The sequence below is a fragment of the Xiphias gladius genome, chromosome 19 (genome assembly GCF_016859285.1).
Source record: "Xiphias gladius isolate SHS-SW01 ecotype Sanya breed wild chromosome 19, ASM1685928v1, whole genome shotgun sequence".
Taxonomy (NCBI): Eukaryota; Metazoa; Chordata; class Actinopteri; order Istiophoriformes; family Xiphiidae; genus Xiphias; species Xiphias gladius.
Window position 1 is genome coordinate 1,320,934 of NC_053418.1, and position 23,652 is coordinate 1,344,585.

General features: G+C 37.8%; 2 protein-coding genes across 3 annotated transcripts in view; one reads left to right on the forward strand and one right to left on the reverse strand.

Moving 5' to 3' along the window:
* The window catches only part of prdm6 (PR domain containing 6), a 90,738-nt gene that overhangs the window by 34,771 nt on the left and 32,315 nt on the right, over positions 1–23,652 (forward strand). For both annotated transcript variants that reach the window (XM_040156178.1, XM_040156179.1), the window contains 2 exons: positions 2,275–2,402; positions 20,816–20,940. In XM_040156178.1, coding sequence (XP_040012112.1) covers positions 2,275–2,402; positions 20,816–20,940 — 253 coding nt within the window. The remainder of the gene's footprint in view (positions 1–2,274; positions 2,403–20,815; positions 20,941–23,652) is intronic.
* On the reverse strand, positions 6,316–8,559 carry LOC120805592 (immune-associated nucleotide-binding protein 9-like). The gene is made up of 3 exons (XM_040155959.1): positions 8,168–8,559; positions 7,218–8,119; positions 6,316–6,614 (listed from the first exon to the last, which is right to left on the reverse strand). The coding sequence occupies exons 1-3, from the start codon at positions 8,557–8,559 to the stop codon at positions 6,316–6,318; spliced, it is 1,593 nt and encodes a 530-aa protein (XP_040011893.1).

The following is a 23,652-nucleotide window of genomic DNA, read 5'->3' on the forward strand; positions in this document are numbered from 1 at the left end:
GTGTCGTGTGGTCGCGGTTTTCCCGGTCAACTTTGCGGCGGACGTTTAATAATTATTACATTTGGACATTTTATAGTTTGAGGTAATTTCGTCATTTACTTCGCCTCCGGCCCGAAACTAGCCGCAGTACAACAACTGGTTTCCCGTTGAATTATATTCGACGTGTCAACGCTCCATTTTGGGACATCAATGGTTAAAAGTGTGGTCCAGTATTCACCGCGAGATGGCGGTGCGTCCCTCGGTGAAGCGGTCGGTGGAGAACAGGTTAGCTAGCCGCTCGTTGGCTGTCTCAGTTAGCCCCGTGTGTTCGCGGCGGGTTAGTTTAATCAGGCTAATCTTCCAAAGAAGCCCCGTGTGCTCATGATAGCTACCGGTAAACGTAAAAGCGAGATGCCGTCTCGTTCTCATATCAGATCAACGTGTGTTATGTTTCTCTGTGTGATAAAATACTGAAAAACTTCCCTTATTAAAGTGATTGTTAGCTAACCAGCTCAACATTAGCTCAATCAAAATGAATGTGTCGCAGTTTTCTTTGTTTTTTTTAATGTAACTTGGTGGCTCCTTAATAATGCAGGTTAGGTTAGTATTAACTACTGTTTTTAAAGGGAAGTTGTTGTCAGGCCTCTCCAACACTAATGACTGTTTTGATATGAGTTCATCTTTTAAAACTAGAAAATGACTTGTAGGTATTTGGATAAATAATGTACTTTATTTGTATTTAAGCTTAATAAAAAGAAAAACTTAATACAGTTGCACAGTTTTATTTTACTAATGAGTTCTGTGACCTGAAAATGCTTTTAAAAGCAGAAACCAGCAAATATATAGCACTGTGCAAAGGTTAAAGGCACTAAAAGGAACGTAGGGATGCTTTCAAAAATAATTATAATAATGAGTTGTTTTTATTAGTAAAACTTACGAAGTGCAGTAAAAAGAGAAAAAACCTAAATCAGATCAGTATTTGTTGTGACGCCTCATTGCCTTGAAACAGCACCAGTTCTCCTCCATATACCGGCACACAGTTTTTCAGGTTCATGGCGGATTGGTTGTTCTGAGCATCTTGGAGAAACTGCAACAGTTCATCTGTGGATTTAGTCTGTCCCACTGTCTTCTGTCTCTTCATGTGATCCCAGACTGACTCCATGATGTTGCGATCAGGGCTCTGTGGGGGCCAGACCATCTGCTACAGGACTCCTTGTTCTCCTCGTCTCTGGACACAGTTCTTTATGACTCTGGCTGTGTGTTTGGACTCGTTGTCCTGCAGCAGCCTGAACCTGGGACCAATCAGACGCCTCGCTGATGGTGTTGTGTGATAGATAAGAGTCTGAAGAAATCTGAAGTGCCTAAAACGTCCCTGCCTCCCTGTTATTTACTACCATACTAGATTATAATCTGAAAAAACAGGATTTACTCCAAGTGCCTGTAAAATACACTGGTTGATTCATAATGCACAGGTCTTACAATGAGCTGGTCAGTCAGAGAGAATAGTTAAATATAATATTTTAAATTCATTTTGAACATCTTAAACTAGGATCATCTTAAAACAGCTTAATTTGAAGGTAACTTAAGTGTAGTAGTCTAATGATTGCAAAATAATGTTTTACTGCAGATGCAGACTTCTGAACTGTGGAGTCAGAATGGTTGATGGGCAGATAGTTGAATGTGTTCATTTCTCAAAATGTCTTGAGAGATGAGACCTGAGTGTTTTTTGTGTGTGTGTGTGTGTGTGTGTGTTAATGAGACTATTTCCATTTTTTAAAGTTAATATTTCTGTTGTAACAATTAAGGCTGAAACGATTAGTTTATCAATTTATTAGGCGATTGAAAGAATTGTTTGTGATTTCAGGCAAATATGCCAAACAGTTGCTGGTTCTCAAATGTGAAGATGTGATGGTAAATTAAATTTCTTTGGTGACTGAGACATGTGGCTGGACAAAACAAGGAATTTAAAGAAGTCACCATGGGCACCGGGAAATTACGATACGTTTTACACTTTTTTTCACGGTTCATAAAAGAGATGATGAACCTTAAATTTAATGAACAGTGGATTAATTGATAATGATTGTTACAGTTGCAGTAAAAAGATTTAAACGTTACTAATGTTACTGCCCTTCAGGGGTGAAAAAGTGTCTAGAATACCATCACTGCGTGTCTTGCCTCTGTGCCCTACAGACATGCAGGACATAGAGATCATGACAGACAGTCATAATGAACAGAGCACTTCTATCTGTATATGTAACGCTCTCATCTCTGACGCCGTATATCTCTGTGTTCCAGATCTATGATGCAGAGGGGACGTTGCAGCACTTTATCGATGGTAATGATCCCAGTAAATCCAGCTGGATGAGGTACATCCGCTGTGCCAGACACTGCGGAGAGCAGAACATGATGGTTGTACAGTACAGGTAAGAACAAGCCCAAACCTCTGACTGACATTTGGTGGACATTTGCCATTCGAAAGTGTCCTCTATTGTACCAGCATGAAAAAATACAAGTACTATACACTAGGGCTGCATAATATGGGCAAAAATATTATCACAATATTTTTTTATATTGATCAATATCAATAATTATTGATATACATTTAATACTATTAATGAGGAAGGAAACAGGAAACGCTTTCAAAATATGCGTTATACCTCAAGGATACACACAAGGTGTTATGGTGACTACCACTGACTGTAAGGATCATTTACAAGATAACTGCTCAGGCTACCTTTTAATCTGAATTTCAAGGGGTATATTCCCTTTAGGATTGAATCCTACATAAATCAGAAGGTTTGCTATGGTTCCAAACGATCATTTATTTTTGAATCAGTAATTTGATACTTTGTGCATCCAACATGGTATAAAGTTGATGCTTATTATGTTCATGAAAGTGTCTTCTGTGCAGCTAGACTACAAGTCAGTAGTGGTGGCAGCTTTTCCACTTTTACCCCACAGTGTGCATAAAGTTGAGGCAACGCTGCTTTTGAAAAATGTTTCTGTCCTGGGACTTTATACCCGGAGTCAGCCACTTTCGTTAGCTTTTGAAATCTGAACCAAATCACAAGTGTTGTGTGACCTTCTCTTTGCCACAATTTCATTGTCCTGTGCTGCCGTGTGATTCTCTGTACTGTTGTGACTGTGCGTGTGTGTGTCTTTCCTTGTTTTTCCTTGTTTTGACCCCACACGTGTCAGTTGCTTAACCCTGTTGCTGTAGCATAATAGGATGATTGTGCACGGAGTTGACCGAATAGAAGAGCAGATACACTGATCAAAAATGACAGTTTTCAGGACACTTTATCATGACCGTGGGAATTTTTTTTCTAACAATTATCAGGATTGTTTCATCGCACAGCCCCTGTATACTGTAATTAGATCAGACCTGTACACATAAGGGCAAATTCCAATTTGCAAATTTACATCCATTGGTCGCACTATTGCAGAAATAGTAAAAGATCCAAACTAAAATCACCTCATCTTTTTTTGTCAGATAATTTTTTTGTTGTAGATCTGAGCAATCGAATAACAATAGTTAAAAACAAAATAATGACTGACCGACTGATGACTTAACTGTTTGGTGTCGATCTGGTCTGGTTGCAGAAACTAAATATAACTTTAGATCTGAGGTCACCTGCAGTGGCTTTTGGCTTAAATGTTGCTTAATCTCAATTATGAGAGAATTAAACACCCAATACAGAGCTGGAGCACTGTTGTGCTGTCTTTCCACTGGTTTCGGTTGTTGTGGTTTGATATATCGAAGGAATTTTGGTCAAAAACCTTTTTTCCGACAGATTTCCAAGAAGGGTTGTGTCACTCTTTTAAAAGACTGCGGTGAAGTCTGGTTTCATGTATCCTCATCCAGACCTCCTCCGGAAGTCCCTTCTCGCTCCTCAGAGCAGTAGTAATAGCACTGGAAAATCCTTCATGATTCGGAACCAGATCAATTTCCTTGTCACATGAGGAGCAAGGAGCTATTTTATGAGATAATTCTGATGTACTCTCTGTTTCACGAGAGGGACATCAAGCCTGTTGTCCAAGACTAGTTTTCGTTTTTGAACGATGTGAAAAAGGCCTAAATCGCAAAATCAAGATGAGTACTTCCTCTGCTGTCACTAAAACGCCAGCACCAGCAGTTCTCTGTAGTTACAACAGTAATGTAGACTGTTGCCGTTTCCTCGGAGACACCTGCACGTCTGAGCATTGTCGGTCAAAAACAAGCTTTTGTAATGGTAGCCACAGCCGCTGATGACAATGAAATAATACCAAAGAACTGATGTTACATTATATGAGCATTGTTAATGCTGTACTTAGTTCAAGCATCTGGCACCGACTATTAATAGATATATTTTTTCCAAAAACAGTTTTTTAAAATTCTTCTTGTTTATCGGTCTTGCAAAAAGGAACCCCAATATGTTCTGCTCCCACCCTGAGCCAACTATTTTGGCATGTTTCCATTGTTTCCTTACAAGCAACAGCCATTTAAGTAAAGGTCCTTTCTGCTCATGTTAGGACAGGAGCAGGATTGCCATGCTAGCTAACATGGTAGCTTGCAACTTTTTTTGCCTGAAGCCTATGTCTGCTAATATTGTATACTGCACTACCAGTCTTAGAAGCCATTGAGACTATGGATGCATGATTTGTATTTATTTACATGCAGTTTTAGGTAAAACATCACATTGGCTTTAACCGACACTTTAGACTCGTGAATCACATCGGACCCAGAGGACACTGAGCTGCCCAGTGAGTTCAACAAGTGGTAAAACCAGCTATAGCAGGACATAGCCACTGATAACAAAGATAAAGAAACTGTGTGATGAAAACTGACATGTGCAAGTTCAGTATCTTCAGAATAGATAAGCAGATCTGTAGTTGTTCAAAGAGAGAGAGTTATCTCTTTGTTTTTCCTACATAGGCAGTCGAAGTATGTGCTGGTAGCATAGAGTATATGTAAATATTGTGGTTAAGGATTAAGAGCCAATTTTTAGCCAACAAATTCCATGAAATGAAATCACTACCTAAACTGGACAAAAATATTTTAAAGCACCTTCCAAGAACAGTCAGATTGTCTCTCTGCGTTTATACAGATTCAAACTGAAGGCATTGGTCTTCAAATGAACAAAAGATAGAAATGAAAGCCAGGTCTTTACAGACACAACACACATGGAACTGTTTGTTACCTTTCATAATGTAATAAGCAATAATAGTAAATATAATGTATGGTTAGTTTAGTCCAGCAGAAAACAGTGTGGACTATTGTTTGATGCAGCAGTTGTGTTTTTGTGTTCCAAAAATAACCAAAGCAGTGAAAACTCTAGCAATAGTACCTCTAACTCAACTTTAACATTCTAACTCCAAACAACTTGGAATGTCATTAACTGGTTTTTAAATAGGGCCGTGGCTTCTCCAGCTACAATCTAAAATCTAATAACAAATAACATAATTAAAATAAAATGGTGATCTTTTTGAATGATTAAAAGCACATTTGGTTTCCATCCAAAACATGAAATGGAAAAAAAAGACAAACTAGAAATTGACATTTAATGATATTATTTATTTATAAACTATCTTTCCTATATGCATAAGAATGTATAAGAAAAAATTAAATTTCAATTAGGCAGCAATTGAAACACCATATTCAGCATTGGTCAGTTTAAAGTAGCATATTGTATTTGCATAAACAAGAACAAGAGAATATATTTACAGATTGATCAAGTAAGAAAAACCCTCCATATCCAAAAAATAAGACCAAAAGACGAAACTTGACAAATACAGTATTAATCCTCTTCAACAATGAACAAAACTGAACCAAAAAAAGACAACTTTGTGAGACTGACAGTTATCGTTATTATAAATATTGACTGCATTTGCTTTTTTTAAAATGAGAAAAATATACATTGAGTTTGGGAGGAAAAAAAGGGACATGATTAAATATTTAATGAACTCTTGAAGTATGTAACTGTCACTGATATTCATACATTTATTCATGCTTTTACTTTGCAGTAATATTTACTGCTATATCTACTGTAAGTAAGTCAGTTTTATTTGACTTGCAAACGAAAAAAAAAGGTTTTTTCAAATGACAGATCTTTTACAACAGATTCATCTGATAGCATTTCTTACTAAATTACAGTATTTTTCACACCTTGGTTAGATGAACTAATATAACTACTGTATATGAAGGACTGGACTAAAAAATCTCTAGTCCAACGGGAAAAGAAAAACACAATGAATTCTTAACTCAACTGATATTTTAAGTATTCAAACCCAAAAGTTATCACAGTTGCACAACTAAAGGCATGCTGCTGTTGTGACATTCATATAAAACACATAATCTCATAAAATGTTGCAAGCCCTGTCTTGTGTAGCTTTCTCCACATGTTGTTCTATCCAGTCATTGACTTCCTCATTGTGTTTTCTCTGTAGTTCACTGATTTCTTCACTCAAATTTTCAGCATTTTCTGTTGAAAGGTCATGTTTAAGCTCATTCATCTCTTGTTCTTGTTTTTTCTTCAGTTTGTCGAAGTCTTTCTGATTGGCTTTGTTCGTGAGCAGGTGTTTCATCATGAAGTCCTTGTTTTTTTGTTGCTTTTGCTTCATATCCTCCATTTCCTTGTCATGCTTTTCCATCAGAACTGCAAAGTCTGTTGTATATTTTTTTCTGAAGTCATTGAACTCTTCAGCTTGCTTTCTGGCCTCCTCTTCATTTTTCTTCTTCATTTCCTCCACTCTTCTCTCATGCTTTTCTTGTGCTTCTTTCCATTCTCTTTCCTCTAGTTCTCTTCTGATTCTATCTTCTAGTTTTCTTTTGTTTTCATATTCATTTCTTTCCTGCTCATATTCTTCTCTGAGCTTTTCAAGTCGTGTTTGCTCCTCCTCTTGTCTCTGTTGATCTTCTAGTTGTCGTTTCTGCCACCACTGTTTTCTTTCTTGTTCCCAGGCTTCTCGTTCTCGTCTCATCTCTTCTCTGTTTTGCACCAGCTTTTTGTCAGCAGTTGCATTTTTTTCTGACGCAGTATTTATTTTTTTCTCCAGAGCTTCAAGTTTTTGTTCCCACTGCCGTCGCTGATGTTCTTCATGCCTTTTGCGTTCCCTATCCTCTTCTTCTCTCCTTTCCTCTTCTCTCTTACTTTTCTCGTGTTCTTTGTTAATGTACTCCTCCTTCTCCTTGAATACTTTGTCTTTCACTGATCTTTCTTCTTCAATTTTTTTCTTCTTCTCTTGAAATTCTTCATCACGTTTTCTTTCTAGCTTGTCTTCCTCTCTCTGCATCTCCTCTTCTTTCTCTTTCAGGATCCTCTTCATTTCCTTCTGTATGGCTGCTTCAGCTTCCTGGAACATCTCTGTGGTGTAGCATCCCCCACCATTTTTCTTCACCATTATTTCTACATTGTTTAAGAGTTTCTTGACTTGTGTACGACTCCTCTTATCTTTGTTATTGAAGACCTGGTATCTTCCTCCGCATTCATTTATCAGTTTTTTGAAGTCCTCGCAGTCGCCTTCCATGTAATCCTCCATTGTTTGATTTTGAAGATCATCTCCTCTGGTGAATATAACAATGATGAAGTCTTCTGACTTTTTACCAAAAAAATTCTTGATCATTGCCACAGTTTCTCTTTCCTCCTTTGTAAAGCGACCGATCTGCACCACCAGTAAGAAGACATGAGGTCCAGGAGACAACATGCTAACGCATTTTACAAGCTCCTGTTTAATGGCATCATTGGACAGAGTCGTGTCGAACAAGCCGGGTGTGTCGACTATGACAGCAGGCCTCCCATCAATCTCTCCTGTTGCTTTTTGGCAAAGCCTGGTCACTGACTTAAAGCTGGCTTTAGAATAAAAACATTCTTTGCCCAAAATGGTGTTTGCAGTGGCACTCTTTCCACAACCAGTTTTCCCAATCAGCACCATCCTCAAACACTCTTTGCTCTGATGTTTATTATCTGCCATCTTGAGCTCAGGTTTGGTTCTTATAAACTTTATCTCTCGGGGCTTAGCAATCATTTGTTTCGTGAAGCTTCTGGATCCCACAACTGTCATCTTCTCCACAGTATGAAAAACCTCAGAAACCTGCTGCTTGTCGTGGATGTTGAAGACAATATATCCTCCTCCACAGCTCTGACAGAGCTGCTGGATATCTCTGTCATTATCCACAAAGTTGACAACAGCTGGATCTGTTGGATCTGACTCCACAGTGAACAGAATTAGGATGAAGTCATTGACTCGAGAGCCGAATGTGTTCTGGATGGTCTGTAACTCTTTCTTGTCTTCTTTAGTTAGGGGACCAACAAGTAGGACCAGGATGAAGGCATGGATGCCCTCTAGTTCACAGAGGGAGAAACACTTAAATGTGTCATTCTTTATTCCCTCCTGAGGTTTTCCATACAAGGCAGGCAGCTCCACCAGGGAAACCTGACGTCCACACACCTCTCCCTGGTGTTTAACACACTCTGATGAGTCGGCAGGTGGAGCAGACTGTCTTTCTCCCAGAATGGCGTTCGCTGCTAAATTCTTCCAGGCCCCAAATCTCCCACACAACACTAAGTTCAGAGGAGGTTTGAGAGTTAGCGATACTGTCATGGGATCAGCCCCTTCAGAAGAATTTAGATGTCCTCCTTTATTGTAATGCACTATGTTCTCCATCTTTTCAATTAGTTCTTGAAGTTCGTGGTCAGAAAGATCTTTTTTATCAAAGTTAATTCTGTGCTGTCTTTGTCTGCACTCTTGTATGAGTTTATCCACTGCCCAATTATTTACCTCCTCGCTATGTGTTAAAATGACCATTGAGTGTTTAAAAGCATCCTGACCAAAGAATCTCAGAATTAACTTTAGTTTTTGTCTGTCCTCTTCAATGAAATCAGAAGGCTTCACTAACAGCAGCAGAACATTTGGTCCAGGGGGACAACTAGCCACACACTTCTTCATCTCGTGTCTCACTTTATCTGCAGGCAGACTGAAGACATCTGAGGTTTTCACAACTGTTAAGGGCATTCTCCTCCATTCTCCTTGAGTGACTGTACAGTGTGTAGACATTTTCACAAATGGAAAATCTTTTTTCCCTGTGATGAAGTTGGTTAGCATTGTCTTTTTAGTTTGACTCTTTCCAAAAACTACAATCCTGAGTTCAGATGCTGTAAAACAACAACAACAAAAAAACATTACAAATTTTCCCACCGACTTGTGCACATTGTTATTATCCTCTTTTAATTTATGTCGGTAATTCATGCATTAAGTTGTCAGACAGGTTTGTGTGACATTCAATTTTAATTTCCACCAACTAATTTGGCTACAGTTGTGAGTCATTATAAGCATGTTCACTGGAATGAAATCAACAACATGGATTTTATAAAATATGTTTTCCTGTAGGTTTGTAAAACTGATATTAGTTATGCCAGTTCAAGCATTTGAAAAGTCTCTGTGATCTTATTGCTGTCTTAATACTGAGTCTCCATAATATTGTTTGCATTCTCAATGACTTATCTGTGATACGTAGTGATAAATCCTACTAGACGTACCGTGCGCTGCAGATGCTGCCATAATATCACTTTGTTGATGGAAAATCAAGAGAAATTCAAGCAGACAATGCTGTTGGTGTCTGTTGGATTTTAGGGAAACACAGGGTGATGTTATTATACAAATAATTATTCATCACATGGATAGTTATCGAATGATTAGAACATTTTTCCTTACATCTTGTAAAGTAAACTCACTGGGAATAAAATACTAAAAGGCTTTTAGCTTGTACCATTATGTTATGTGTATGCAAAATCCAAAAGGATACAATGAGTAAATTGGAGATGCCCAAACCACTCGCAACAGACATCTCAAGCTTTTTTGCAAGTCTCACAATGTAGTTCCACAACGTTTTAGAGAGCCTTTGAATGTTGAAAAACAATGAGGAAAAAATTTCACTGCTAAACTTTGCAACAAATAATTACACTTTGGAACTATCAACATTTTTAAGAAAATGTGCTTTATCCCATAATAATAATCTTAGCCTTAGCCATCTATTTAAGTCACTTAAGGATAGTGCTGCCTTTACCAAATCTATATACTAAAAAATATATATATACTACAAAAAAATACTACAAAATATTTTACTTCTACTTATAACTACAAACTGTGATGCTCATCCATTTGATCACCAGTCCTGCACAGTGGACACACACACCTGAGGTTTATCCACAACCATTAAATATTAATCAATTTAAGTAAGTGGTCTTCTTTTATAATACATATAGGTTCTAAATATTTGTTTAATTTACATTCTGTTGAGTGTACTTACCAGGTGAAAGTCTTACTGTGTTAGTCTCCCTCAAAGCTTGTTAAAGAAAGTAACACTGAAATCAATTTTCCTGAGACGACCTTTTTATCAGCAGAATTAGGAGTCACGGCTCTGTGCAGGTACGTCAACAATGAGTCAGCCATAGTTGATTGGCTGACTGATATATTATCCACGAATTAGCCTTGTTTGCATTCTTTATACTCATTTTCATCTTAGCTTAAAGCATCACCACAGTCCTCTGCCTCACAAAAAGCTAATACAAGTCTGGGATCCGCTGTGGTGGGTTTTATCACAAATGTGAGTACACATGAGTATACAGGTTTGGAGAAACCAATATATGCTAACAGAACATGTATCTTATCCAGGTCTCTAATCACTGATCATTGTCTGCTGTTTGCATAGGTGTGCAGGTGTGTTACCTCAACTGGGGTCACGAAAACTGTCTTGGCCCACACATAGAAAGTATATTGCCCACATGACCCGATGTGCCTTGTAAATCCTTAAAAAAACCTATCCTTATGTTTTCCTGAGAAGCAACTAGAGATGTCTGCAACTGGACTGTGTTTCTGTGGTTCCAGCAACTCCAACAGAGTGTTACGTCAATTTCAGGAATTCTCCCAGTTAGACTTTATTTCATATCGAATCAGTAATTTAAGCTTATCAGTTTAACAGTTTTTAAGCAGGACCTTTGTATTTAGATTAAAAAGCTTGTGAATTTGAGGTGTGCCAAATTTAGGAGGCTATACCTATAATTTCACTGAGCCAGATACAAATATTAAAGGACTCTGATTTGGATCAGGGCCAAAAAAAACTACAGCGTAGACACTGCTATAAAAAGCCCTTTGCTGCCATGCAAATACTGACTGTTCTCTCTCAGAAGCAAATGCAGAAGTAGCTGAACATCTTAGGGAAGTGGTTATGATGAAGTTTTGATGACACAAAGTGTCTGAAGTTGGTTCTTTTAACCATTACCACCATTTATCTAACTGTTACCACATAGTTTTAGTTGGTAGTATTTTGCCTAAACTCAAGCATTAAGGGTAGGGACCTTTGGGAATTTCATGATTCGATTTTTGGTTTCACAATTCTATTCAAAATCGAAGATTTCAGAATCTCACTGTTGACAATCCAAAAAAAGATGAGAAGAGTCAGGTCGTCCTCAGCTTTTTTATTAACAAAAGTTAACTGCAGAAATTTGGAAGCATATTATGATATTCCGCCATTGTGAAAAAACTGAAATTATTGTCTTTACATTTGAGTTCCATTTTTTTTAACTCAGTCAGCATAATGTTTTTGACAGCACACAAAAATCGAATTTAGAATTCTGTGAATTGATTCAGAATCGTTAAAGGTAAGAAATGCAATTCTTATGGGAATCAGATTACATATATATATATATATATATATAAATGTAGAATTTTTTTTTTTTTACCACCCCCATTGATTGGACCCTGATCATTCAAGTGGGAGATGAGAGAATTTTTGTGGTGGTCTTAAAGGCCATTTTTAAGGCATTGGCCTATGACCTATTTTGTCATTTAGTATTGAGGATTTGTTGGAGCTGGTGCATTAATTAAGAATGGAATGAGGTGAAATTCTTATTGTATCACTCTTCATCAAAGTTCAAGAATGAAAGTAAAAGCTCCACACTGAAATCCAGTCACCTGAGACCACCTTTTTATCGCCAGAGTTAGAAGGCAGGGCTCTGTTCAGGTATGAAAACAATGAATTGGCTGTGGTTGATTGACTGACTGACTCACTGATAGACTGCTGATGACGAAAGTTATATTATCATGCCTAGTATCTCACTTAATCATTCTGCCATCTTACAGAAAAAGCAAGTACAATTAAAATTATGGGTTCACTTGTGGTGAGTTTGAGCTTAAATGTTACTGGAAACAATGAGTGTGTTACCTGCTCCACTAGTATGCTGGTTAATATCCGGCTTTCGGATATATTGGTTCAACATTACAATTTGGTTTCAGAAACTTAAATAAGTCCTTGTTTCAAGAAACAAATATTTACTAGGTGGAGTTTGACTGTGGCATGTAAAGACTTAAAGACTATCAAAGCTTCTAATCACTGTCTGCTGTCTGCATAGGTGTGTCCTCAACTTGAGTCATTTAGCAAAGGTGGTGAGAATAATAAAAAATATATTTGTAAATCATGTAGTGATTGAGCAAGACATGGAAATTAGAGTCTGAGACCTGTAATGCAGAGGACAAATTTTATTTTAGAATCATGTGTATAGGAAGCTGAATAACCAGGTTTTATCATGTTCTTTGTAAATGTCACATTCCAAGTACAATCAAAAGTGGCATAAGATTCAAAACCAGGATGCCTGTGTGCGTTTAGATGTACTCAGTATAACAGAACCACTTTCTGAATGAAACTTTAGTCTGAGGGATTAGAGCCCTCTGGAGCTGTGTCTCTCACAGCCCTGTCAGGCGAACTCAAATACAACTTCACCAACATCATTCAACTGTTTATCCATTTACTTTAAGCTAACTGTTTCATCTGTTAATCCATTACTTTAAGATATCTATTTTAACCATTTATTTATTAGTTTGAGCTAACTGTTAATCCATTACTTTAAAATATCCTTTTTAACTATTTATTTATTAGTTTGAGCTAACTGTTTATCCATTCCTTTTAGCCAAGCTAAACTGTTTTTACTTCTCTCCTTGCTAACTGGCTTTCATGCACTCTTAAAACGTAGGGTTCAGCTGTTATACCTGACTCAATACGAGCATTTTTAAAAAAATTCATATCGTAATTCCTATTTTTTCAAATTAGTTGAGCTATTCCGAAGTCTTTCCACGTATCCCCAAGCAACTGCAGAATTACCGCCTGGGGTACAAGTACCCCTGGATGGGAATCACTGCTGTAGAGTGCCACATCTGAAAGCAGTCAGCTGATTCTTAGTTTTTTTGGTTTGTTATTGGAGAAAAGTAACTTGCAAGCCTTCTTTTTACATACATCTTTTCCCTTCTCTTTATTTGCTACTTTTTCTCGCACTTCTTCTCTGTCCTGATTTCTTAATGGGTTGTTTCAGTTCAGATCTTTTATTAGAGCAAAATTTAGAATGAATTTTTTCTCTCTCACGCTCTGCATCCCACTGTCTGTCTTTCTCTATGCGGGTTGTCCCATCTCTAATCTGAGACCAGTACTGAACAAACTGCATTTTGTCAGTAGAGAGAAAATACTATCACATCACTAGAAAAATGTCTTTGATCATTCTGAGTTTAGACACACACACACACACACACACACACACACACACACACACACACACACTCTCAATGTTTCTTTGTAGACATGCACACACACAAGTACATACTCGGGTAATAAAACAGGTAGTAAAATTATTTCTTATTAGGTCTAGGGGATTTTATTACACCAAGCCTTATGGTTGGACAAGGTACCAACAGTCCACCACATGCACTGAATGCCGTGGTTGCCAGCAAAATAAAGGATGTATGCCTTGTCTTATACCACATTGTAATATTACTACATGGACCAATGTCACCATTAGTCCTTTCTCTCACTTTGTTGTCGTTGTTGTTGTTGTTTTGGGAAACATGTATACTGCCACCCCTTTTGACTTAAGTACAAGTTCCTATCTATGTTAACCACTTATGCCAATCTGTGGGAAAAATAAAGTTCCATATTGTTGGTTGGATAAACCTCAAATATCCAAAGCTCACAGCCAAGGTTAGCAACAGATTCTCCTGTGCCTCACTTTTCCGAAAAGTTTAATTTCATCCTGAACGTTTGGAAACACTCTGCTCAGCAAATAAATGCTGTTGACTGTATTCCTATATTGCTGTCTCTGGTAAATAGAAAATAATAGATTGTGTGAACCAATGCACTTGAGAGACAGAACAATATTAGAGGATTCTTCAAAACCCAGGATTAAGTTCAATGATATTTTTTTGCAATTTTGAAGCCCACTAGATTAGTTTAGAATCACAGTAATGTCAGATTCCTCTTACTTATTCTTGCATCACAAAACAAACAATGTTTGACATACTTAACATAACAAAAAATAAATAAATAAAAGCATGACGAAACACAACTATGTGAAGCATTTCAACATTCCTTAGAACGTTGGTAGACAGCAATCTGCGTCTCTGCATCCCCTTTCCCACACACAGATTCGAACCAGGGACACTGATATGAATGGGCTCAATGCAGCACATAGACTGGACCAGTTTTGGCTTGGATGTTTAACTTTTCTAAATATTCAGTTTGTTGCTGGCTTTTACCTTTTAATTTCTTTTCACCGTTTCCTCTTCATATAGTCAAAACCTGCTTCACTTACCTCAGGCTGTGGTGTCTGTTATTGCAGTTTTATCATATTTTTGGTTGAAGTCATTCCATTCATGGGTCACAGTACACGGTAGTCAGTCTGATAACTACAAACTGTTAAATATTCTGTTCTGTCATATTACCAGGCCTGAACATTCGACACCTGCAGATTATCAATAAACTTTTTTAATTCATCAAATTAAGGTTGTAAACTACATGTATACAAGTATGGTATGTTTTAATACCGCTCCTTGTTTATTTGATGCATTTATTGTCTGTTTAATCTACTCAACAGATAAGATTCTTACTGCATCACTCTTTTATAGAGCACATAAATTGAATCCCATCTCCAAAACAGAATTAACTCATTAACTTTTATGCTAGCAGTGTTAGGTACTACAACAAGGAATGGGCAGGGCCCGCACACTGGCAAAGGACTAATCTAGGCTCTTTGTCAGTGCACAAGTATGACAACTAAGCTGGCCTACCAATATCCTGCAAACAAGTCAGCTGCTCATGACTTGACATATTTTAGGCTCAGCTAAAGCTGGTTTATATGGATCATTAAATGTGCTACCTTGCCAACAGCTAGTGTGATTAAGAGTCTGGGGTAAACTGTTGTGGGTTTTGGCTTACATATGGAAACAGAACAATCCTGACTAAAACTTGACTCTGCAGGATTTGAACCTTTTAATGCTTTTCTATTCTTAAAGAGGATTTTTGGGGGTTTTTCTTGGCATTTTGTCTTTATTTGATAGTTGAAAGTCTAGAGAGAGACAGGAATCAAGGGCAGAGAAAGAGAGAGAGAGAGAGAGAGAGGATTGTGACATGACGCAAAGATCCTGTGGAATTGAACTGTGGATGTTGCGGTTCTGTGCTACGTGCCTTAAGTATTAGGCCATGCCCTCTCTAATGCATTAACCAGGGATGGGCATATGATGCTAACATGCCAAGAGACATCAAGAGCAGTTTTGCTATAAAATGCATGCACAAGAGATACATAATAATAATAATAATAAGAGTAATAGTAACAGCTGGGTAAGGCCTTGGGTTTTGCTACACTTCCTTTGGAGAAATGGGGATTCTGTAGAGAGACAGAGATATTAGTTTAAACTTGATTGGAATTGGGAATTCCCCTCAAAGATCGTAAAAGGTGTGTGAGTGCATGGGATTTGTCATTGAGGCTCTGATAAACTGGTAAAACCCGTCCACGCCAGTTTATAGCCATAGAAAAATTTATCAAAACAGAATCCTGTTTCCTGTATGGAAAATTTGAAGTGTACACATTTATTGACCAACAGCTGATTTAATCCAATAAAATCATGAACTTAGTTCAGTTCCCTGTCGATGGACATAAATGTTTTCAAAGAAAAAGCCCCTTCCAAAAACAGTGAGCTTATTGCCTCTTCAGTTGAAGTGCAGCTGATCAGTCTTTAGTCTTCAAAATTGAGAAAAGACAGTGAACCTCAGCTTCCTTTAATACAATTAATGACTTCAGGAGAGCAAGTTTCCTGTTTAAGGAAGTTTAAAGAAGTGCAAGTTACCCCCCCTTATTTGAACTTCAGGCTGCCCTGTAGCCGCATAGCATACAGGTTTATTTCCTTATCCTTTGCTCTAGAAATTGCTCTTTGGGCCTTTTCTCTGAAGGTTTTGAATACACCCATATTGCCAATTAAAAGAAAAAGTTCAAACACTGAAGAATGGACCGAGGCCTTTCTCCATTGAGATGTTTTCCTCCTCCTGTTGACAGGCTTTGGTAAAAGTTTAAATTACTTGCTGTTTCTGGTTTTTGCAGCGCACACTCGTTAAAGGATGCTCTATTAGCCTGTAAAGTCATTTTGGTCACAGACTCTACAAACCACAGAAAATGGCCACGGAGTTGGCCAGGACACACTGAAATTATGGACTGGCTTTGTCTGACGCTTTGTCAGCATGAATTTTTTAGATAAACATGTTTATAGGCATGTAGACACATTATTACACTTTGTAAGGTATTTGGGTTGTCTGATTTATAACCTCACACTGTTCGTATGAATGTTATTATTTAAAAGCTGATTATAAAGCTAGTTTTTGCTTTGTATGAAAACAGAAGAAAGATCAGAGAGCTGACGATACCGTGTCCTGCTGAGCTGCCAGAGGAACGATTTTAAAGTCAACCACGCCGCTGCATGGCAGCAGGGGTCTCTATTTTTCATACCTGAGAGCCTGTTGGATGTGTTTGATTTATAAGACAGCCCTGCCTGAATGTAGCAGCATGTATGTATTAAACACATTCATTTGTTTTAAATACATACAAGCTGCTGAATGTTTGTAGGCCTCCCTCTCTTTTTATCCTGGGAGGTCATTGGGTATGTTTGATTTATAGCTCAGTCCCTCCTGGCTGTGTTTTCACATGGGTCCAACACCACCCCGCCCCTCCCCCGGTGTGGAAAGAATTAATAAAAACACACACACACACACACAAACACACAGACTCAAACAAAGATCTTCAGCAGGCTCAGCTCAACTTGTCTGGCTGAACTACCTGCTCTCCTCAGACATTTCTGATCTTTTGAGTGCTTTCACTCACTCTTATCAACAGGGAAAACAAATAATTCCACAATTGTGTGAGTTGGTGCCGGTATCAGTTTTTTTACGCTGTGATTATTGTGGCCAAAAGTATCACTGTGTAAATCATCATTTTTCATTTCCTCACACAATGTTTGCCTTGGATTTCATACACGTCAACTTTTTTAGACTTGCAAAAGCATTAATATAAAATACACCTAAAATCACAATAAATACAAGCAGGTTTGTTGTTAAACTTCAGGAAATTTGAGTGGAAATTACTGCGAATGACAGTGTCTGTCAGCATACGTTCATGTTTTCATGTGCTGATTTTTTTGTGGCTGTAAATGGGCAAAGTCTTTTTTTTTAAAGGCCAAACGCTTGAAAATATGCACAGAGCAAACTAGTAAAGCGCAGTGGCACAGCTGTTGGGCTCTTAAAGCCACTAGCACTGCTTCTCTACAAACTACTACTACTGTAGTTGTACTCTAACAACAACAATATTAATTGTAGGCGGTATTGTACCATCAGTTTGTTTCACTACCGAATATAGTAAAATTTGTATACCTGGTACACCAGATAACCCTACTGTAAACATCAGTTTTCTGTACAACAAGACTTATCAGCAACCTCTAACAGCCTCAACAAAAAGCAAACTTTATGAGACTGGGAAAACTCAAATGGGCTGAAGGGTGTTTCTGTTATTTTGTCCACCACGCCGGTCGAAACGCAAACATAATTCTCTTTTGCAGTTTATCTGTATTTCTCTATTTCTCTCTTCCTATTTTAATTTCTTTGTTTCCCTTTCAGCCTTTCTTTCTTTTCTACCTTTCACGTCTTCCATTTTGGTATTTTAGTTTGGTGTGTCCTCTTTTCATTAAATAAGCATCAAGTCCTGCAGCTGAGAGTTCCCATCCTCCTCCTTCCTTTTCTGTTTTTTTTGTCTTCTCTAATTTTTCAGTCTATTTGTCTTTTTCTCCTTTAATTATTTATCCTCTTCTCAAATTCTCATTCTCTCTGTTTACTCTCATCTTTTCCCTTGAGAGTCACTTTGACAGAAAAAATAAACTTCTCTCAAGTGTGACTGTGATGGATTATCTCTCTGCAGATAGTTGTATGTCTGTCATATCAATCAAATGGAACCAACGCTTACCTAGAAGGAAGCAATTCAAACTAAAAATAATTGGCTGATTTAGAAAATGGTCAACAGGAACACAACATCAACGGACTAAACTGGTAAAAACCACCGGTATGGTTTAGGGCTGGATATCGGCACTGATCTCCCGATTCATTTTCGATTCACAAAATCCAGAATTGATTCGATTTAATCTTGATGATACAGTCACATAAGATAGTATCTATACGAATCAGTGGTTTGACAATTTAATTAAAACAGAGATATTCACAGGGGGAGCTACGTGGTCGCTTCCTGTTTTCAACTGCTTCCATAACTACGTGTAATGTTTAGAAAATGCACCTCATTATTTCTTGTATTTCTTGTACACAAATAAAAAACAGATACGTATGTAAGTAGAGTATACGTACGTTCGGTTACCAGTTAACATAGTCACAAGCAGATCCAAGACAGCGGCAGGGACAGACCGAATAACCTGAATAACGTAGAATCCCCACACATTTCAGTCGACTTCCACGGCCTCACATCTTGCAGCCAGAGATAATATCTTACACCAACACAGACCGAGAGTTCACATCAGTCTGTCCTTCTCATAGATGCAGCTGCCTACACATAACATTTAGTGCAGATATAAACTGAGAAAAGGGGCAAAGGCAAAGATTGATCTTTGGATCTTAAGAATCAATACTGGATCATTCAAATAATAAATCACAGTTAATTGGAAAATCGATTTTTTTATTTTTATTTTTTTAATGCAGTTGTAGTATGGTTGTTAATGTTTGTGTATTTCGTGACTGAGAAAAGTTGGATTTAATGTTGAACTCTCAGGTTGTGAAATGTTTTGGATGTATTTTAACAGTGTGATGGTTAAATGGGGCTTATGATTACATCAAGAGTCATTTTAGTGAAGTCAAGTCAAACTTCATCAGTTTAACATTTCTCACACAGGAATATTTAATGTGCTTTGAATTATTTGGACATTAAAAAGCAGCAATGGCTTTGTTTAAATATAATCTCTTTGCACTTTAAGTTGTTGTCTCAAGCTGTTTGCAAAGAGTAATTAGTTTTCTGGCTGGAAGGCACTTTGGCAGAAAACAAGTGAGTCATGTGGGAGTTGAACCTGTGACCTCTCAATTACGATCTGGTCTGTCCGACACCCCGCCGCCCCAGTGGGAGAAAAAAATGTGGGAAGGGCTTTTAAAATAGTCTGGGCTGGATATGAAAATGTGGTTTTGAATGTGGAGGTTGCTCATGTTGTTAGAATGATGTTTTTGGGTGGATGAGGTATTGTTTTAGTGGTGGTGTGACCCAGGAACTGTCAGCTCACTGGCTGTGTGTTTGAACACCACCACGGTCATTAGTTGGGTCTGAAGAGAGTGAGAGACACCAGATATTTCCCATAAATCGTTTGGGTTTGGTCAGATGTGAAATCGAGCTGCTATCAGATGGGAGGCATTTCCAAAATCAGACCTGGACAGAGTCGCAACACGTCACGGTGTCCTGTATCCAGCACTGTTTGTCAGGAGCAGTTCGTCTTTGCCCCGTCAGAGGCAGAGCTAAAGGATGAAGATAATGTCAGACAGCCAGCTTGTTCAGTAGTTTGATCGAGTGTGTTATCCAAACACCTACTGCCCAGATATACACTCAGTGAGCTGTTGATATTCATGATCCTCAGAGAAGAGTTGACGATTGGTAATTTCAGTGACCACCTCCAACAGGTCAACATGAGGTTTTGTAGGCACAAAAATGAACAAACTTTAATTTTCCAGATGCTGCGTTTGGTGTTTCTGTACTGTCATGCTTAATGATCTTCATAAGATAATAATAAAATCAAAAAGTCAGTGGTTTGCAGTTGCTCCATCTTTTAACCTTGTGACCCCTAAAAACAAAGCTATTACTACTTGCAACCCTTAGTTTGGCAGTTATGACTGGTTCAAAAAAGACAAATGACTTTTGTTTGGTGATTTATTTGAGCATTTTTCAGAGTCTTGAGGAAAAATATTTCACAAGTATTTCACAATGAAAAGCAGAGATCTGGGGCAATTCTGGAAAAAAAAACATAATCTTTTTGTAACTATAATGTTTTTCTTTGCTTTTCTGTCCTCTTAATCTTCTTGCAATCCCGTAATTGGTGTTTGGCACCATCAAATCAGTTGTCAGTGATATGAACAGTTCACTTACATTTTTTCTGACTGCCACAGACAGTGGCACTCCAGACACTGTAAATGTCTTTGTACCAGTAAGTGAAGGAAGGATTTTCTAGCTAGAACAGATTGTTTATGTTGATCTTTTTAAATGGGATTTTTAAAAAATTTTTATTTTCTTGATTTCTTAAGCACGACTTGAACAGTACATCCAGACTCTCAACTAGATCCCCATTACTCCTGTTCTGCATCTTTTCACTGAATTGACTTCAGGATAATTTGGTTTCTATTCAGATTGTTTCAGAATGTTGCAATTTTATTTGTCATGATAGCCAAAAGGTAACAACAGCAGTAAATTCCAATTTGGGTGTCACTTTTCACATTGAATATGTATGTGTCTGTGTTTTATTACAGGTCCTGTATCTTCTACAGAGCATGCATGGATATCCCCAGAGGAACAGAGCTGCTGGTCTGGTACAATGACTCCTACACTTCGTTCTTCGGCATCCCGCTGCAGTGCATCGCTCAGGACGAAAACTGTGAGAAAACACCGCTGAACTTTCTTCCTTACTTTTCTTTTTCTTGGTCTCTCTGCCTCCTCTATGTTGGATTTCTCCCTGTATGTTCAATGAATATCAGCTCCAGAATGGAAGCTCTAGGAATAAACCTTTGAGATTGAGAGTCTCGAACAAAACAGCATTTACTTTTGTAACGTTAAATTTTGTCTTCTAAAACTCTATCAGGTCATAATTTCATTTTCCAGAGCAGATGATTTCACTATAGTACATCTTTCTGATGTATCCTTGAGTACAAAAGTTAAACATGTACATTATCTGAATAGTTATGACAAGTCGTTTATAGTGATGGAAAGGTAATCCTCTAACTACAAGGTGAGATCTTAGTTCCCTCAACTGCCCTGTGTTAAAGGAAGACGCTGATAAAACCATCAGCTAAATGTTACAGATATAAATGTGACTCTGACATCTAAAAGCCGCAAACTACTCTGCCATGATCCTGGTCTGCCTACAGAAAAAAAAACAGCAGTTTTCTTTGGATGTCTGTCTAGTTTTATTATGGACAGTATTTAAACTGTGTGACTGGAAGAAAGCCTTTGGCTCGCCACAAAAACAACGCAGTGAAGGCAGGTTTTTTTACAAACCTGCTGTCTGATTTATTTGTCTGACGAACTGAGCAAGACAAAAAAAAAGGCAGGAAGAAGTCTGTTATTCGCTAAATTGTGGGCAAGCTGTGACTTGGTGTCCACACTCTGCCTTTATCTCCATGTTTCTCTTCTTTTTTTCTTTCTCTTTTTTTTAAGTAACGAACATACGAGTTTTCCATAGAAACTTCTCATCGTCTTCTTCCTCTGTAAACAAAAATATACACATTAATGAACCTCTGTGTTTTATCCAGGATTGTCCATATTATGTCAACCTTTTTTCTGCTGATTTATGAAAACATCACGATTCCACTTTAGTGATGTTCATGTTTTAACTAGGACGTCCACATGGTTCTTGTTTGGCGTGACCATTTTCAGGCTATGTTGCGAATCAAATGATTCGCTTTGAATAAATGTATTACATTATTGTCCCTACTACAAGACAACCCTGATTATGAGATGACCCCCATTTCCCAACACTTTGACACAAGTTTCCCTGAGATAGCATTATTTGAAGGAGAAGGGACTCCTCATCACTGAAGCCGTTTCTCTCATATGCATAGAACATGAAATACAGTACTACGTAGAACCTACATTTGCGTATCCTGTCAGTCACAGACTCTCACTCTCTCCTGTCAGGCTGTTCAAGTGTCAAAACCATTTTCTCTGACAGACAGCATTTTTCAGACTTTTAGTCTCTTTGAGCTCATCATCTGTGACATCTGTAATTCTTGGCAGTTTGATAGAATTTTTTTTTTCCCTGGATAATTTCTGCAGTGAAGATGTCAGGAGACACTATGAACTTATTTTCACTCGTCAGGAATTTATATCTTCTGTGGCAGCAAAACACATTACACCAGCCTTCAGAAACTCCAGCGCAGTAAAGTGGACTAACAAAAACACTTTGGGGCTGACTGGCTCTGACAAAATCACTATAAAAGGACTTCAGAACACTCACACATTATGGTACTTTTCTGGCAAGAGTTGAAGAAGGCTCCCGTTGAAACCGTTAAAACAGTGAGTCAAAGGAGCAATTTGAGTTTTACCGTAACTTGTTGAAGGTTTGCGATCATGTGTTGTTTGTAAATCTGTGGGTGTCTGCTGTAGTTTCTACCCTACTTTAGTTAAGAAAATACTACGGCATGTCTGAAAGTCTCTAAAAAGTATTAATTTGTCTTAAATTTAATTTTACAAATATCAGGTCCCACGAGTGATAAAATTGTTTGTAATCTAAATTTACGAGGTCTTAATTTCAGTATTGACATTTAACTTGATTCTTCTTTAATTTCTGTCAGAATTAGTAAAACAATAAAATTTTATAACCACCCATCCATTCGTAGTGTACCGTGTCACATTGAGCTGTTGGGGAAAAAAGGTTATTTTTTTTAATTTTAAGTATTTAGGATCTGTGGTCATAATTCCCTTCCTAAGCAGGTAAACGGGTAAAAATCCCCTCAAAGCCGACTTTTCCATGATTTCAACTGGTTTAGATATTACTGTGACAAACAGGGAGGTGACATTCATGCCCTCAACACACAATTATCATTAAAAAATATGGACCATGGGATAATTATTGTTGGTAAAAGTAATCATTTCCGTTGTGTCTTTATACCTCTCTATTACTCACTTTTTCTCCATCATTTCTGCCTCTCCTGTCCTCTCTTTTTCTGTCACCAATTTATTTTTGTTTACATCTCCTCCAGTTTTCTGCTCAGTCAGCCTGTTTATATATTTTCCATTCAAACTCTTTTTCTTTGGATTTGACAGAGCAACTGCCTAAAGGGAGAAAAAACAAACTTTGACATTTTTTTTTTCCTTACTCAATTATGGAGAAAAAAACAAAACATGAAGAAGGAGTTTCAATCTGTGGAATCTAAATTGAAATGAATTGAATTAGGGGCTCGTCTTTCAGAGCCGCAGTGAAATGAGATCGTGCTGATTGCAAATTAGAGACGTTTGGCCACAGACTGGTTTGTTGTACAGATGGAACCGACTCTGTTACATGACATTCTTCATCGTGACAGGACTGTGGCAGACTCTACACACACACTCTTGCATTACTTTGTTTATGAGGACCTGTTTTGCCCAAACA

Excerpts from the sequence above, each read along its gene's own strand:
- LOC120805592 (XM_040155959.1), bottom strand. The coding sequence starts at position 8,559 with ATGACAGTATCGCTAACTCTCAAACCTCCTCTGAACTTAGTGTTGTGT. Across the intron at positions 8,120-8,167 it reads CTAATTCTGTTCACTGTGGA|AGATATCCAGCAGCTCTGTC; the intron begins GTCAGATCCAAC and ends GGATAATGACAG. Across the intron at positions 6,615-7,217 it reads AGACAAGCTAGAAAGAAAAC|TTCTGATGGAAAAGCATGAC; the intron begins GTGATGAAGAAT and ends CAGACTTTGCAG.